This window comes from Macrobrachium nipponense, chromosome 8 (assembly GCF_015104395.2).
Source record: "Macrobrachium nipponense isolate FS-2020 chromosome 8, ASM1510439v2, whole genome shotgun sequence".
Taxonomy (NCBI): domain Eukaryota; kingdom Metazoa; phylum Arthropoda; class Malacostraca; order Decapoda; family Palaemonidae; genus Macrobrachium; species Macrobrachium nipponense.
In genome coordinates this window covers 58,036,957-58,052,947 of record NC_087203.1, presented here as the reverse complement: position 1 = coordinate 58,052,947, position 15,991 = coordinate 58,036,957, and the positions used below count along the sequence as shown (strand labels likewise).

At 38.0% G+C, this 15,991-nt stretch overlaps 1 protein-coding gene across 1 annotated transcript in view; it reads left to right on the top strand.

Annotated features, from left to right (window-relative positions):
* LOC135223104 (nuclear pore complex protein Nup54-like) overlaps positions 1-13,626 on the top strand; it is a 146,628-nt gene extending 133,002 nt beyond the window's left edge. Inside the window, exons 6-7 of the mRNA XM_064261608.1 lie at positions 6,572-6,645; positions 13,537-13,626. Of these exons, the coding sequence (XP_064117678.1) occupies positions 6,572-6,645; positions 13,537-13,626 (164 nt within the window). The remainder of the gene's footprint in view (positions 1-6,571; positions 6,646-13,536) is intronic.
* Positions 13,627-15,991: the final 2,365 nt, after the last annotated feature.

The window sequence follows — 15,991 nt, the reverse complement described above, 5'->3', positions numbered from 1 at the left end:
TCCGGGGTTTTACAGTCACATCTTCTCGTTGCCCAAGGCGTTGGGAGGTTGGAGGCCTGTGATTGACTTATCCACCGTGAATCACTTCATCAGGTAAACAAGGTTCAAGATGAAGACTTTGTGTTCAATGTTGGCAGCTGTGAGGGAAGGCGACTTCATGTTGTCAATCGATTTGAGGGACGCATACTTCCAGATCCCTATTCATCAGACGTCCAGGAAGTTCCTTTGCTTTTCTCTCGGAGACAAGGTCATCGAGTTCAAAGTCCTGTTGGCGACAGCCCCTCAAGTGTTCACAATTGTTCACAAGGGTCTTCTTATCTTTCTCATCTTAAGTTGGGCCATGCTCGGGATCCGTTTGCTGAGGTGCCTTGACGATTGGTTGGTCCTGGCAGGTTCCAGGGAGAAGCTGATGCAGGACAGAGATTGTCTGCTTCAGTTTTGTCTGGAACGGGGCATTGTGGTCAACTAAGAGAAGTCAAACCTCGTGCCCAGTCAAACGATTCTCTACCTGGGCATGGTCATTGATACGGCGGTTGCAAGAGTTTTCTCGTTGGATCAGAGATTGGAGAAGTTGCGAGTGGTGGCGCTTGACTTCCTGTCGAAACCACATCATTCGGCTCATTAGTGGCAGGTTCTGGGAATTTTGTCTTCTCTGGAGAAGCTGGTTCCTCATGGGCATCTTCATCTTTGGTCTCTACAATGGAGGTTGAGGGAATTCTGGTCTCCAGTGGTAGACTCGCCCCTGTTAAAGGTTCCTCTGTCTCTGGAAGTGAGAGAAGACCTTCGTTGGTGGTTGGACAACGGAAATCTTTTGAAGGATGTTCCTCTGTGTTCTCTCCCCCTGGAATTCCTTCTGTTTTAGATGCCTCCCTCGCAGGTTGGAGGGTTAATTTAGGTGGCCTCATTGCCTCGGGCGTTTGGAGTTTGGAGGACAAACAGCAGCATATCAACGTCTTGGAGTTGAAGGCAGCCTTTCTGGGTCTGAAGGAGTTTTCGGAGAAAACAGAGGGTCATGTCAGACAACACCACGGTGTTCGTTTATGTGAACAAGCAGGGAAGCCTGGTTTCACATCAACTTCATGCCTTGACCGTCGAGGTTCACGAGTGGACGGTCAGCAATTCAGTAAGAGCTCTCAGCCAGGTATATCCCAGGCAAACGTAATGTGGTCGCAGACAAGCTCTGTCGTCTGGATCAGATCCTAGGCACAGAGTGGTCCCTTCATCAGGTATTAGCAGACAAGCTCTTCCAGGTTTGGAGGAGACCCATGCTGGACCTTTTTGTGACCTGGTTCAACAGGAAACTAGAGATATTCTGCTCATTGGTTCCGGATCCTCTAGCGTTAGCAGAGGATGCGTTCCAACATCCCTGGGACAACCTGGAAATGTATGCTTTCCCTCCGTTTTGTTTGATCCGTCAAGTCCTGAACAGTCTGATGAGTTCGCAGTCTGAGGATGACTTTAGTAGCCCCTTTGTGGCCTCAGGCAGAATGGTTTGCAGATCTGCTGTCATTGTTGTCGGAGGTTCCGAGTGAAATTCCCCCTTGGCGGCATCTCCTGTGTCAGCCGCATGTAGAAAGGTTACACCAGTCAGTAGAATCCCCGTCTCTTCATGGTTGGAGGCTATCAAGTATCTCCTCCAAGCAAGAGGCTTTTCTCAGAGGACAGCAGAGCATATGTCCAGCAGTCTCAGAAGGTCGACCTCTGCAGTTTACCAAGGCAAATGGGCGATTTACTGTGATTGGTGTCGTAAATGGGGTTTTTCTCCACTCGCAACCTCTATTCAGCACATAGCAGACTTTTTGACCTTCCTCAGAGATGAGAAATGTTTGTCTGTTTCTGCCATTAGAGGTTACAGGGCGGCCCTGAGTTTAGTGTTAAGTCTTAAAGGTATTGACATCTCCTTCCTGGGCACTTTCCTTGTTAGTTAAGGGGTTTGAGCAATCAAGTTCTCCTAAGGAGCTCAAGCCACCAGTGTGGGATGTTTCCTTGGTTCTGTGAAGTTTCACTAAGGGTCCATGTGACCTTTTGCGTTGTTCATCTGACAGGAACTTGATGCTTAAAACGGTTTTTCTCCTGGCCTTGGCATCTTCAAAGAGAGTGGGGGTGCTGCACAGTCCGAGATATAATGTGAAGCACACCAGGTGTGGAGGGTCAGCGTCCTTCAAATTTGACCCGGAATTCGTGGCTAAGACCAGAATCCCTCAGTGCAAGATGATAGGTTCACCTCCTTTTCCATTCCATCACTGAATGACTTTATGGTCAGTGATGCTCAAGAGCTTTTGTTGTGTCCTGTCAGGCTCTGCGTTGCTACCTTAAAAGGACACGGCACCTTAGATCAGGCTGCCGTAGGCTTTTTGTTAGCGCGGGACTGCCTGTACAGTGATTCTCCCATACGTATACCATTGTAGTCGCTCAGTCTGAGTGGTTAGATATCAGTGTATCTAGCTTCTCATGGGCATCAGTCCCTCTCCGGAAGTTATTATTTTTGGAGCTGGACTGGTGGGTAGGTACAGACATCCTGTTTAGGATGTCTGTACCTCCCTCCAAGTATAAGACTATCATATTGTTAAGACCAAAGGTTTGTTCGCCTATGAACAAATGACAAATTTTTTAAGACAATTTGTATTTTTCATAGCTACAAACCTGAGGTCTTAACGTTGAACTGCCCACCTCTAGCTGCCCCTCTGTCTTGCTAATGCATCCTGAGTTGGGAAAGACTGAACTCTGTGGCATGGGTGTAATGGCCCTTGACCACTTTTCACCTGATATATGCATGCGTTGCCAGATCTCACAAAAATCCTTGCTTTCATCTGCGATTTAACCGGATCCAGCTAGGTGCTAGAAAATTATCCTCTTGTCAAGACCTCAGGTTTGTAGCAATGAAAAATACGAATTGTCTAAGAAAATTTATCATTTTTTTACTACTCTTAACTCACAACACCAGCACTAAGGTGAAAACAGTAACCAGAAGTTGACTTGCGATCATCGGTGTCACCTGCCCAATCAGCATCTGAATAGCCAGTGATCTATGAAATACCCTTATTACTATATAAAATTCCAAAATTATGTGTACCCTTTAGATATCTCATTATACGCCTCACTGCTTTCCAATGCTGAATGGTAGGTTTGGCACAATACCTAGCAACACTACTCACAGCAAATGTGATATCAGACTTTGTTTTTACAGACAAATGCAATAAACTCCCAATAGCTGACTGATACATGTTCTGGTCAAATTCTATGCATTGATCAGATGCTTTAATAACTTCAGACTTGGATCAATTGGTGTTTCTATAGGCTTTGAATTCTCCATACCAAATTTTTTAAAGACATTTTCAGTATAAGATGGTTGACCAATCCACACTTGACCTTTGAAAGTATCTTGTAAAACTTTTACACCTAAAAAATAATTAAACTCACCAAGGTCTTTCAGTTTATATTGTAAAGCCAGGGACTCCTTAATTTCCTTCATCAGTTTATCTGATTTACAAGCTAATATTAAATCATCAACATAAACAGCATGATACAGGGATCTCCTTCTGACTTGACATAAATGCAAGGATCTCCTGAAGTTTGCACAAAACCTAGCCTTTTCAAACTGTCATTGAGAGAACAATTCAAACATCTTGGAGACTGTTTCAATCTATAATGCTTTTCTTTAGCATAGTTACCAAACTTACCTTACCTTGCTCTACAAACCCCTCTTGATTGTTTCATATATACTTCCTTAGTAAGTATACCATTTAAAAATGCTGAGGTCACATCCATATGATACAGTTTCAAACCTTTTTGAACAGCAAAGGCAATCAGTATGAATAGATTCAAATCTTACAACAGGACAAAAGGTTTCATGATAATCCACACCAAACTTTTGTTAAAAACCTTGAGTGACAAGACGAGCTCAAACTTTTGTTAAAAACCTTGAATGACAAGACGAGCTTTATATCGTTCATTGGAACCATCACTTGACATTTTCCTTTTAAAAACCCATCTTCTGTTAAGGGCTTTTCTACCCTTAGTAAATTCAACTAAATCATAAACATCATTATTATAAATAGAATTAATTTCCTCATTCATTGCATTAATCCAGTAATTTTTCTCATAGCCTATCAATGCTTCAGTGAATGATGCTGGTTCATTTGTCTCATGAGCAACTGAAACCCACTCACCATATATATTTGGTGGTTGCTTCACTCTTACTGACCGCCTTACTGTAGCTTCAGGCTGTTCATTTTCATCATCCTCTGAAGCACTATCTGGTGGATGAGATACTTCAATAATAGGAGTTTCAAACTCTAATTTAAATTTCTCCTTCTAAACGTCATGCTGTTCCTCATTGAAAATATAATTTTCTCTCCTTGGCTAAGTCATACAAGCTGTATTCTTTTACATCAGAACCATAACCAAGAAAGATACACTTTATGGCTTTGGAGCCTAACTTTCTCCTTTCATCTCTATGAATATGAGCATAACAAACATACCCACAAACTCTAAAATGTTTAACATCTGGTGTAATTCCAGTAAATGCCTGATAAGGTGTCATACCATGAAGTGCTCTAGCAGGATTTATGTTTTTCAGATAACAAGCAGTTGACAATGCCTCTGCCCAAAATTTATGAGGCAACCTGAATTAATCAACATTGCTCTGACATGCTGTATCAATGTTCTGTTCATTCTTTCACTGACACTGTTTTACTCAGGTGTTTTGGGTATGGTGCACTCATGCCAAATACCAGCATCTTTCAAAAATTTCTCAAACTCATTTGATGTGTATTCACCTCTATTATCTGTACGTAGGGTCTTAATCTTTTTGCCTTTCGGATTCTCTATACAACTCTTCCATTCTTTGAATTTTTCCGATACTTCATGTTTACCTTTGAGTACATAAACCCAGACACATCGAGTTGCATCATCAATGAAAGTTACAAAATACTCATACTTACACAAGGATTTCTCATTAAGTTTTCCACACACATCACTATGAATTAGATCAAGTGGTTCTCTGTATATAACAACTTTGTTTTCATGGAAAGGGAGTTTTCTTAATTTTTCCTTTTAGCACATGTTTCACAAAATTCCAAATCTTTATTAACATCAAATTTCAAACCATCTACCAAACCTTCTTTCACTTATAGCCTTAAGTTATCAATACCTAAATGGCCATACCTTCAATGCCACATATTTTCATTAGACCTAACCTTATTACTGACAATTCCTTTTAATGTGCCCTACCTTACCACAAAGGTGACATTTAAAGGGTTTCTTTGGTTTCTTACTAGAAGTATTACAGGCTATTTCGTGCTTCACACTTAAATTACCATCACCTTCCTGTAACAAGAATTTCCTTTCCTCATGCAAAAACTTTTCAGTGACAAATTCCATTTTGGGTACATCTGCATTTGCCTCTAAAGCAGTTACCAACATGAAAGATTCAGATACACCACCCACTCTTCTTCATTTACCAGATCCCCTACAACACTGAGTTCATAAAAAACTTCAGTTATTGTCTTAAGGGAACCAGCCGGTACCCCTATATGTGGCGGTATAGGGCAAAAAACATAGTCATGAAAAAATTCATGGAGCTTTGTATGGCAATGGAGAATGCAAATATGAAATATTTAGTCAAAATTCCACTTACTTTCGTAATTACAGGGTAATTAGTAAACTTAACTCAATAAGCCAAAAACATTGATCCGTACAAGAAAATGTAATATTTCTTCTGTTATCGTAAATTTTGATAATTATTGTCAATGAAATTGTGAGCAATGGCATCTGTAGAGATTCCATGAGTCGCAATTTTGGATCAACAGCTAAAACTATGATAGCCAATGCCTTATTCCTTTTCCAGATATACTTGTCATTTTTATCCAGATCAGTGTGTTCAAGGATAGTCTCTGTCTCATCAATCAGACCCCAAACATTCTCCTTAATGAGTGCCATCGGACACTGAACTTTCCAAGTAGCATAATTAGTGCCATTTAGTGGCACAGTGGCACTTCTCAGCTCAGACATTCTGATGAAAACAAAATAATAGAGGCACTTTAAAGCTACTCACATTAGTGGCAAGAGTACCATAGTCTACTACACAACAAGTGGTCTAGCTCGTTGACTTCAGGCGATAGCAGCCACAGCAAACATAATTGCTGCCAAATCTCTATGGTAGCAACAGCAGATTTCAACTGACGCCAAATCTCCTCCAAACAAAAGCTCTCAGTTATTAGCCTCAAATACCACATGCAGTCTTCATTACCATTTCAGGACACTCACCATCAACTAGGCCCATAACCTATTAGGTTTGAAAACCTTATGTTCATTTAGTGAAATGTGCCATGGTAAAACTACAGTAGGTTAGAAAAACACAACCAGCTCCTTCGTGTGTTTACTTCTGAAGAACGCTTACACTGAGATGCGGTTATGGGGCAATCTGCCTATCTCAAAGAAAACAATCTCCTCAACAGACTGCATTACACATACTAATGACCATTTTATTAAGGATGCAATCAGTTTTAACAGTAATATATAGCATACATAGTTGTAAGAAATCCCTTTCAAAATTTTCCTTCTCTTACAGGGGAGAAGCAAAGAGCACCTGCTACAGAAGTTTGTCGCCACATGGGACTGCCATCTTATTCTCAAACCATGAAGGTGTGTTGTGAATGAATTAAAGTTTATTTATTCTTTTGTTCACTATGGCATTTACTATTCCCATCTAGCTAGTCATGGGAATCTCATAGCTAACATTAAGAATGAAGTTGAGCTAGTTCATCAGGTACAGTGGTACCTCAACATACGAAAGGCTCAACTTACAAAAAACTCGAGATACGAACGCAAATACGAAGATTTTTTTGGCTCTACATACGAAAATAGTTCAAGTTACGAAAGGTTGTTGCTGTAAATTCCCGAGATTCGCCTGGACCACTGAGAACAATTTTAAAACTATCGTGCTGCCAACTGAGTAAACTCGCCACCATCCTCCCGCTCTCCCATTGGTTCCTGATGCTAGTCACCCCATAAGATCCTGCTCTCCTATTGATCAGCATCTACCCCTTGTGCTCTATGTATTCTATTGGTAAAAGGATGCTGTAAATTGGAAAACTTATTCATGCAATACATTTAATAAAAAAGAACATTAGAATAGAAGTGAATGGTTATTATACTGTTTGGTAGTTTCAGTAGTTGAAGAGAGATAATGAAAATTTATGGCTTACTGTGTGCTAGGAAAAAGTTATTGCTTGGCGATCATTCGGTACTCATAAGTGCTGGATGTAAACAGAAGTTTGGAAGCTTTTTTTTTTGTTTGATTGTTTATTATAGTTTATTATAATTAATGAGTACTTAATAATTATTTGAAATGAGTACATGCAATACATTTAATAAAAAAATTGTGAATTAGATATCATAAAATATAAAATAAATCAGACTGCTATCATCGAAGCCAACAAATATGTATTTTCTAGAATTCTTCTTCTGTTTTAATATTGCATATATGTTTCATTATAGCTGTCAGTAACTCGGTATCTCCATTAGGTAAAGATAGAATAAAGAATAGAAATGAATGGTTATTATACTGTTTGGTAGCTTCATTAGTTGTAGAGAGATACTAATGAAAATTTATGGCTTACTGTGTGCTAGTTAAAGTGATTGCTTGGCGATCGTACGGTACTCGTAAGAGCTGAATGTAAACAAACGATTGGAAGTTTTTTTTTTTTTTTTTTTTTTTTTGTGTATTATAGTTAATGATTAATTAATAATTATTTGAAATGAGTACATACTGATTATTTATACATTTTATTGGCATATTCTAAGCTTTTAGCTTCTTAGGTTTAGATGTCAGAATCATAGACTAGGCTACAGTAGCAACTGCTAACATAGGCTAGGCTTATTGCTAAGGGACATATGCTAAAGTACTAATATATGCAGTAAAAATGGGGTTGATCATTACATGCAGTTGAATATTACTCAAGTATGTACAATATTTTGCCTTTTTGGAGTCATATTTATTCTGTCAGATCGGCGTCGTAACCCTAGAACGTGTTGTAGGCCTGGAAATATAATTTACTGGTGTGTTTTTGTAGGGCTTGGAACGGATTAGGATTTTACATGTAAAATGCGGTTCAAGATACGAAAAACTCATGATACGAAGGCCGCCTCAGAACGGATTAATTTCGTATCTCGAGGTACCACTGTATTTGATTCTTAATTCTTTAGTGGACATCCCTCTTCCTGATACAACTGTTATCCTGAGCTACTTCTCAATTATTGTACTGTCTGTTCCAAAAAAAAAAATTAGAAATACAGTGCTTCCTAGATTTACAGTGGGGAGGTGTTCCAGTGCCAGCCTGTAAGTTGATTTCCGCCATAAGTTTCAGCGCCAACAGCACTTTAACAATGCTCATGGCATTGTAACTTGATGTTGCGCCATTAATTTGATGCTTAACGGCGCTGTAAATGCCATTATTAGTGCTAAAAAAGTCTAGTATGATCAAATCGTTGTAAGTCGAGGAAACACTGTAGATAACTTTGCCATTGATTTGTAAAAAGATGTCTAAGGTATGTAAACATTTTTGTTATTTAAATAGATCATTTATCCAAGTGCAGGGACATTATTTAGTACAGTTCTTGTTCCAAAATTTTGTTAAGCACTGGTTACAACAAGTATAGGCCATAAATAGTAAAAGTACCGTATGAATAACTTGTGGGCTTTGTAATGAAAACATTTAAAAGTGTATTTGCATATAGATAGCTTTTTAGTGTTACCTGTGTACAAGAATCCCCCCCCCCCCCCCCCACCCCCCCCCCCCCCCCCCCCCCCCCCCCCTGCAAATTCTTAGAATCGAATCCGTCTAAAAATGCTTAAAACTGCCTATCTTGAAAATTCAGATACCAAATGTATACTTGAAGTATCATCCTACATATATATACCTTTGAAATTATATTATTAATATAATTTCAAAGTCATCTTATACATTTTACCTTTAGAAATATATGTACGTAATAGAATTACATAAAAAAATGGAAATGCATGTTATTTCCATTATAAAAATATCATTATGCTCTGTATAATAGGTCAAGGAGGAAAGAACTCCCAAAATTATCTTATCAATTCAGGATGTGTTGCAAATACTGAATCATCATGTTTCTTATATAAACAGGGGTCTCATCAGTTTGCTGGGTCTACGTGACCAAAAAACCCATGAGAATCTAGATCAAGCCTTGAATCATTATTCTTTCTCATGACCTCAAAAGTCATGTGTGCATGTTAGTTTGTACATATGTCACTTTTTCCTAAGATCAAATTGAGAACTTCGTATTAACTCTTTTTCGATCTCCCATCTACTCAAGAATCCTTCAAAGAGCTCATACCTCTAAGATGAGTCTCAACTTGTAAATACTTAGATAGAATATAGTATTCTTTGTACTTCGATGTGTTTCAACGAATCTTGAAGAATACTAACTATGAATGGAAGTGAGAAGACAACCCCAGTCCCCTACTAGACATGGCCATGAGAGAGAGAGAGAGAGAGAGAGAGAGAGAGAGAGAGAGAGAGAGAGAGAGAGAGAGAGAGAGGCTAATTATTCGCCTCAATTCACGACTGTGAATCAAAAGTACCTCTGTATATCGTAGAAAGCTGGTCAAAGCCATAATATATATAGGTACAGTCAATAACAGAGAGAAAGAGAGAGTTACAAGGATTAGTGTCTCAAAGACTTATTAGTCCATCTGGGGAGACATATGCTTATCTCCAGGAGCAGGTTTTACTGTTCACTCAGTGTCGTAATGATTTTGTCCAGCTTTCTTTTAAATTCGTCCACACTATTGCTGTTTACAACTTCTGGTGGCAGTTTATTCCACGTGTCACATATCTTGTATGTAAAGAAGCTCCCACTGTGAGATGTGTTGTATCTCTTCGGTTCTAGTTTCCATCCATTATTTCTTGTCTGGTGTTCATTTAACGTAAATAGGTTACTGTCTACTTTTATTATGCCTTTTAGTATTTTGAATGTTTCTATTAGTTTTCCTCACAATTGTCATGTTTCTAAGCCATACATTGGCTTCTTACTGTTAGCATGAGCAAAGAATTCTTTTGGGTTTTCCTTACAAACTGATGCAACATTCTTATCGTCATTTATCTTTGCATTTCTTACTAATTTATCCACCATTGTACAGAGTTCTTTATGCTTGCTTGCTTCTTCTGGTGTTGGTTGTCGATTCATTGATTTGTGCAGTCTGTCTCTTTCTCTTATTTTATTTTTAATTTCTCTGTTGAACCACTCAGGCTAAAGGTTGCCGTTTGTTAGCATTTGCTTTAATGGAATACATACATCTGGAGCATTTGTCTGTGTATCCTTCTAGAGAGGTTTCCCAGTAATTGTCTCTCTGTGTTTTGATCATACTGTAGATTTTTAACATACTCCTTTAATTTTTTTAGGTCTCCTCGACAGCAGCCTAATCTCTTTAGTATCTTCTCTTTTTTGTGTTATGTTAATGTGAAATGTAATAGTAATTTTATGGTCGCTTTTGCTTAGATTTGCACCTACTGAAAGGTTATCTTCAGTTGCTAGGACAGTGTCTAGTATGTTGTTTCCTCTAGTAGGTTTGTCAACCCATTGGTGGAGGAATTCATATTTGAAAAATTCTAGAAGTCTCTTTCCTTCTAAGTTTGATATGGAGGTCATAGTGTCCCAGTGTACTGGTGCATTGGAATCTCCCATTATTATGCAGAGTTTGTTGTTTATATCTTGTCCTAACAGTGCATGCAGCTCCTCGTCGGACATTGGAGAGAGAGAGAGAGAGAGAGAGAGAGAGAGAGAGAGAGAGAGAGAGAGATAATCATTGAATGGCAAAAGCATTATTTGACCATTAAGAGTGAAATTATTTATGAATTATTTAGAGAATATGTAATGAGAGAGTGAGAGAGAATATGTAACTCCTTACAATATCAAAAGATTGGAATGAACTTCTATAGGCAACACTTCTTCCCTTCTTATAAAGACCTATATCTTCTCCTTAGAGAGAGAGAAAGAGAGGTTGAACGAAGTATTTATTCGTCTAACTATGAATCCTTTGGTAGAGAGAGAGAGAGATGAAAGAAGGAAGAAATAGAAATGAAGATCAGCATTTGCACCCTCGGTCACTTTCTGTCAAGTAATGTGACATTTTTGACAGGCCTCCCCTTCCCTCTGCTTCACAATGTGAAGGCGAAAGATGAGGGATAAAATTTTTTTATGTAATATTTTTAAATAACTTACTATAGAAATGCGCAAATATTACAATAACAGTGTATGTATTATTGTTGTTATTATTATTAATTACAGGCAGCCTTCGGTTAAGAGCGGGAGTTCCGTTTCCAGGCAAGGCTGCTAACTGAAAATCAGCGATAGCAGCACTAAAAACTTGCTTGATGGCGCCGGTAACCAAATATTGGCGCTGTTAACCAGAGATTGGCGCTGCTGTTAACTAGAAATTGGCGCTGCTAACCAGAGATCAGCACCGAAAATCTAGTTAACAGCATCGCTAGACAAGCGCCGTAAAACCGAATAGCCGTTAACTGTTACCGCTGTTAACCGAGGGCTGCCTTTATTATTATTACTATTTAGTCTTACTAATATTTTAAAACTAGTACTTTTAATTGCTGCCATCTTTGGGTCAAAGGATTACTGAAAAATTCTCTCTCTCTCTCTTCTCCCTTCCAATTCTCCTTCCGCCCTCTCTATCTCTCTCTCTCATCTCTCTCTCTCGTCTCTCTCTCTCTCTCTCTCTCTCTCTCTCTCTCTCTCTCTCTCTCTCTCTCTCAGTAGGATGGATTGCTTTTAAAGCAGTGCTTTAAACCAAGTGGTTTAAACCATTTTTTAAAACCATGTGGTTTTTTATGTTTTTTTTTCAGTTTCATGTGATGGGTATTTTATAAATTGATGCAAAAAATGCATTAAACAAGTGAGTTTTATTCAATATTTCAGGAAAAGGATGAGTGATATTCCAGTAACTATTGCATCTTATAATTGCAGATGTTGAAATTTAAAAAGAACAGAGTTGAAAAAAAATGTGGGAAATAACATTTTTGAATAAATGAGGGATGATTTTTTTTTTCAAAATGTTTCCATATTGGGCCACACTTTCTGCCAATCATGATGACTGCGCTGCACTGGACATATGATAAAAAGTCAAGAGCCCTGTTAAGGCACAATGAGCCAAGCAGCAATTTAAAACAAGATGAGGTGGAAACTGATTGCCAAATTCTACAAGAAAACCAGCCAAAATCCCGCTGTGTGTGTGTTAAATATGAGATAAGGACATTAAAACCAGTAAAACCAAAAAACCATGGTTTTTATTGTTTTTAAAAGTAAAATATTGGGCTGTTTTTTTAAACCATGGTTTTTTTTCCACCCTGTCTCTCAGGGAAAGTCTCTTTAATCAATTGATATTAATCATACAAAACAAAGAGAGAGAGAGAGAGAGAATTATTATTTTTATTATTTAATATCATTTAATCTTATTTAACTTAATACAGTATTAATCAACATGTATATTTGAAAAAATAATTTTTGTATCATAAAAATGTATTAATCATGACAAGAACATCAAAATACGTACACTAATTATTGAATATGTAGCAATGGATAAATGTTCACTAATTAGTGTATTTTGATGTTATTGTCATGCCTAAATATATTTTTTATGATAAAAAAATTATTTACTTATTTTCAAAATATGTTAATATTGATTAATACTGTACGTATTAAGTTTAAGAAGATAAAATTATATTTAATAAAGATAATAATTCTCTCTCTCTCTCTCTCTCTCTCTCTCTCTCTCTCTCTCTCTCTCTCTCTCTCTCTCTCTCTCTCTGTTTTGTATGGTTAATACCAATTGGTTAAAAAGAGACTTACCCTGAGAGAGAGAGAGAGAGAGAGAGAGAGAGAGATTTTCAGTAAATCTTTGACCCAAAGATGGCAGTAATTATTACAGACTCACTAGATAGCTCACTCCCCTCCTCTTGTTGTTAGGTTTCTTGACATTTGTGATAGCTCTACCCTGGCCCCACTCTGGGTCAGAAAGTCAAAATATAAGATTTTCCTTCATTTTTACATAGTTTTAATTTATAAACTAAAATCTTTCTAATTCACTATAGCATTTTCTGTAATAAGTTTATATTACAGTACATATTAATATTTAGAAATTAGTAAATAATTTTTGTATAAAAAATGTATTTAATCATGAAAATAACATCAAAATACACTAATTAGTGAATATTTATCAATGGAAAAACCCAAGAATGAGCGAGTCCTCCGCGAATAATTTTTATATAGGTTCCATTGAAAAATCTGCGAATTTGGCGGATCCACTGTACCATGATTATGTTAAATATTTACAATTATATGAAAGCTTATTGTAAATAGGATATGAATATTTGGTAATTGAAGGAAAAAGCTATTAGCCAGTGTTACTTTGTGCTGAGGTTTTTCCGTAGATTTTTAATTTGACTTTGCCTTATCCAAGGATTTCATAGTTTTATCATGTATCATTCATTATTTCAGAATTTGTGTATCCAAGATGTTTTACCTCTGCAAGCAATGTCTGAAGTACAGAAGAAAGAATACCTGGATACACCACAAAGAGGTGTGTAGTTGTCTTCTTTCCCACCGTTATCCCTACATTAAGGGGTTAGTTGCCTGATGTGCCTGCTCCACTTCCTTCTATCAAAGGCATCATCCTCCATCAAACCTCTTCTCTCCATATCTTCCTTCACTTTATCTTGCCATCTAATTCTCTGTTTCCCTCTCAATCGTCTTCCTCTAACAAGGTTCCTTCCAAGTCCTCTTCACTCCCTCCTCGTCACATGCCCATATCACTTCAATCGTGACTCTTTTATTACCTCTGTAATCTTTACTAAGCCTGCCTTCCTTCTTATTTTGTTATTTTCCAGTCTCTCAAGCACCAATATTCCCATAATCCATTCTCATCTCTCTTCTGTTAAGCTTTACTTCCTCAAAGAGCCCATGTTTCTGATCCATACATTAATGCTGGTCTTATCACTGTGCTGTAGATCTTGACTTTTAACTTGATTGGCATTTTTTATCATATACTACTCCAGCTTCCTCTCTCCACTTCCTCCATGCAGCTTTTATCCTACTGTCAACCTCAGCCTCACATCTTCCCTCTTGGCTTAAAGTAGACCCTAAGTACGTATATTTAAACTTTTCCACCTGTTTTATAATGGAGTCCCTTCTTTCATGCATTTATATTTGCCTCTATCTTCCCTACTGCACACCAAAACCTCTGTTTTTCACATTCACCTTTAAGCCACCCCTCTCTAAAGACCTCTGCCACTCTCCAACCCTTCTCTGTAGGTCTTCCCTCTTTTCATTTTAGAAGTAAAAACAGATCATCAGCATACAACAATTCTCACAGCTTCATTTTTTATCTCTTCACTTAACACCTCCATGACCAGGACAAACAAAAAGGGGCTTAATGCTGATCCGTGGTGTAATCCAACACTAACTTCAGAGTTTTCTGTTTCCCCAACTGCTGGTATTACTTTTGTACTCATTCTTTGATATATCATCTCAACCAGCCTAACCAACTTTCCTGGGACTTTCCTCCTCCTCAAACACCAATATATCAATTCTCTTGGAATTCTATCGTATGCTTTCTCTAGGTTAATCAATGCACAATAGAGTTCCTGGTTTCTCTCTAGTCTCTTTTCCTGTAGTTGACTTACTATGATAGATTTCCTGGTTTCCCTCTAGTCTCTTATCCTGTAGTTGACTTACTATGAAGATGGCATGCACTGTCCCTCTTGCTGTTTCCTGATCTTTACCATCTTTCTTAATCTCTCATCCAGTATCTTCTCTAAAACTTTCAATCCATGCTCTGTTAGATTATTTCCACTGTAGTTACCACAATCCATGACATCTCCCTTCTGCTTGTATATATATATATATACCATTAGACTCTCCTCCCAGTCCCTTGGCACTCCTTTCTTTCCCTGTAGGGGGTTAGTGCCATCAGTGTACCCCATGCAGTGTACTGTAGGCATTACTTAAGGTTCTTTGTAGAGTCCCTTCGGCCCCTAGCTGCAACCCCTTTCGTTCTTTTTTCTGTACCTCTTTTCATATTCTCCTTCTTCCATCTTACACTCCACCCCCTCCTAACAATTGCTTCATAGTGCAACTGCGAGTTTTTCTACTGTTACACCTATCAACCCTTTTACTGTCAGTTTCCATTTCAGCGCTGAATGGCCTCTTAGATCCCAGTGCTTGGCCTTTGGCCTAAATTCCATATTCAATTCAATTCAACACCTTCCTTTTCCCATGTAGCTTTTAATAAATCCCACATCCATTTCTCTCCCCTCTGTACCAAGGAGGGAGAAATGGATGCAGCATTTATTAAAAGCTACATGGGAAGAGGAAGGTATGCCAAGGGACTGGGAGGAGAGTGTGATAGTATATAAATACAAGCAGAAGGGTACAGAGGGGGAGACATAGATGTGGGATTTATTAAAAGCTATATGGGAAGAGGAAGGAATGCTGAGGGACTGGGAGGAGTCTAATTGTATATACATATATGCTACAAGCAGAAGGGATATGTCATTGATTGTGGTATCTACAGGGGAATCAAACTGTACAGAGCATGGATTGATGGACCTGGTGCTTTACCATTCTTCATTTTACGTATGTAATGCTTTCTTCACCTCTGTACAGAGGGGGGAGAAATGGATGCGGGATTTATGGAAGGCTACATAGGAAGAGGAAGAAATGCCAAGGGATTGGGAGGAGAGACTCTTCTTAATGTCTTCATGCCTATACAATATCTTTCCATCTCTATCCATGATGGCACCCAGTTTACCCAAATCTTGTCTGCTTTTTCCGCAAATTTGAAAATTTGTAATGCTGTTCTCAAATTTGTGTACCCTACTGACTTTTTAAAATTATTTTCTTTTAAGATTTGTGATCTTGAAAGATAGTTAATAGTTTTTTTTAACCTAATGCT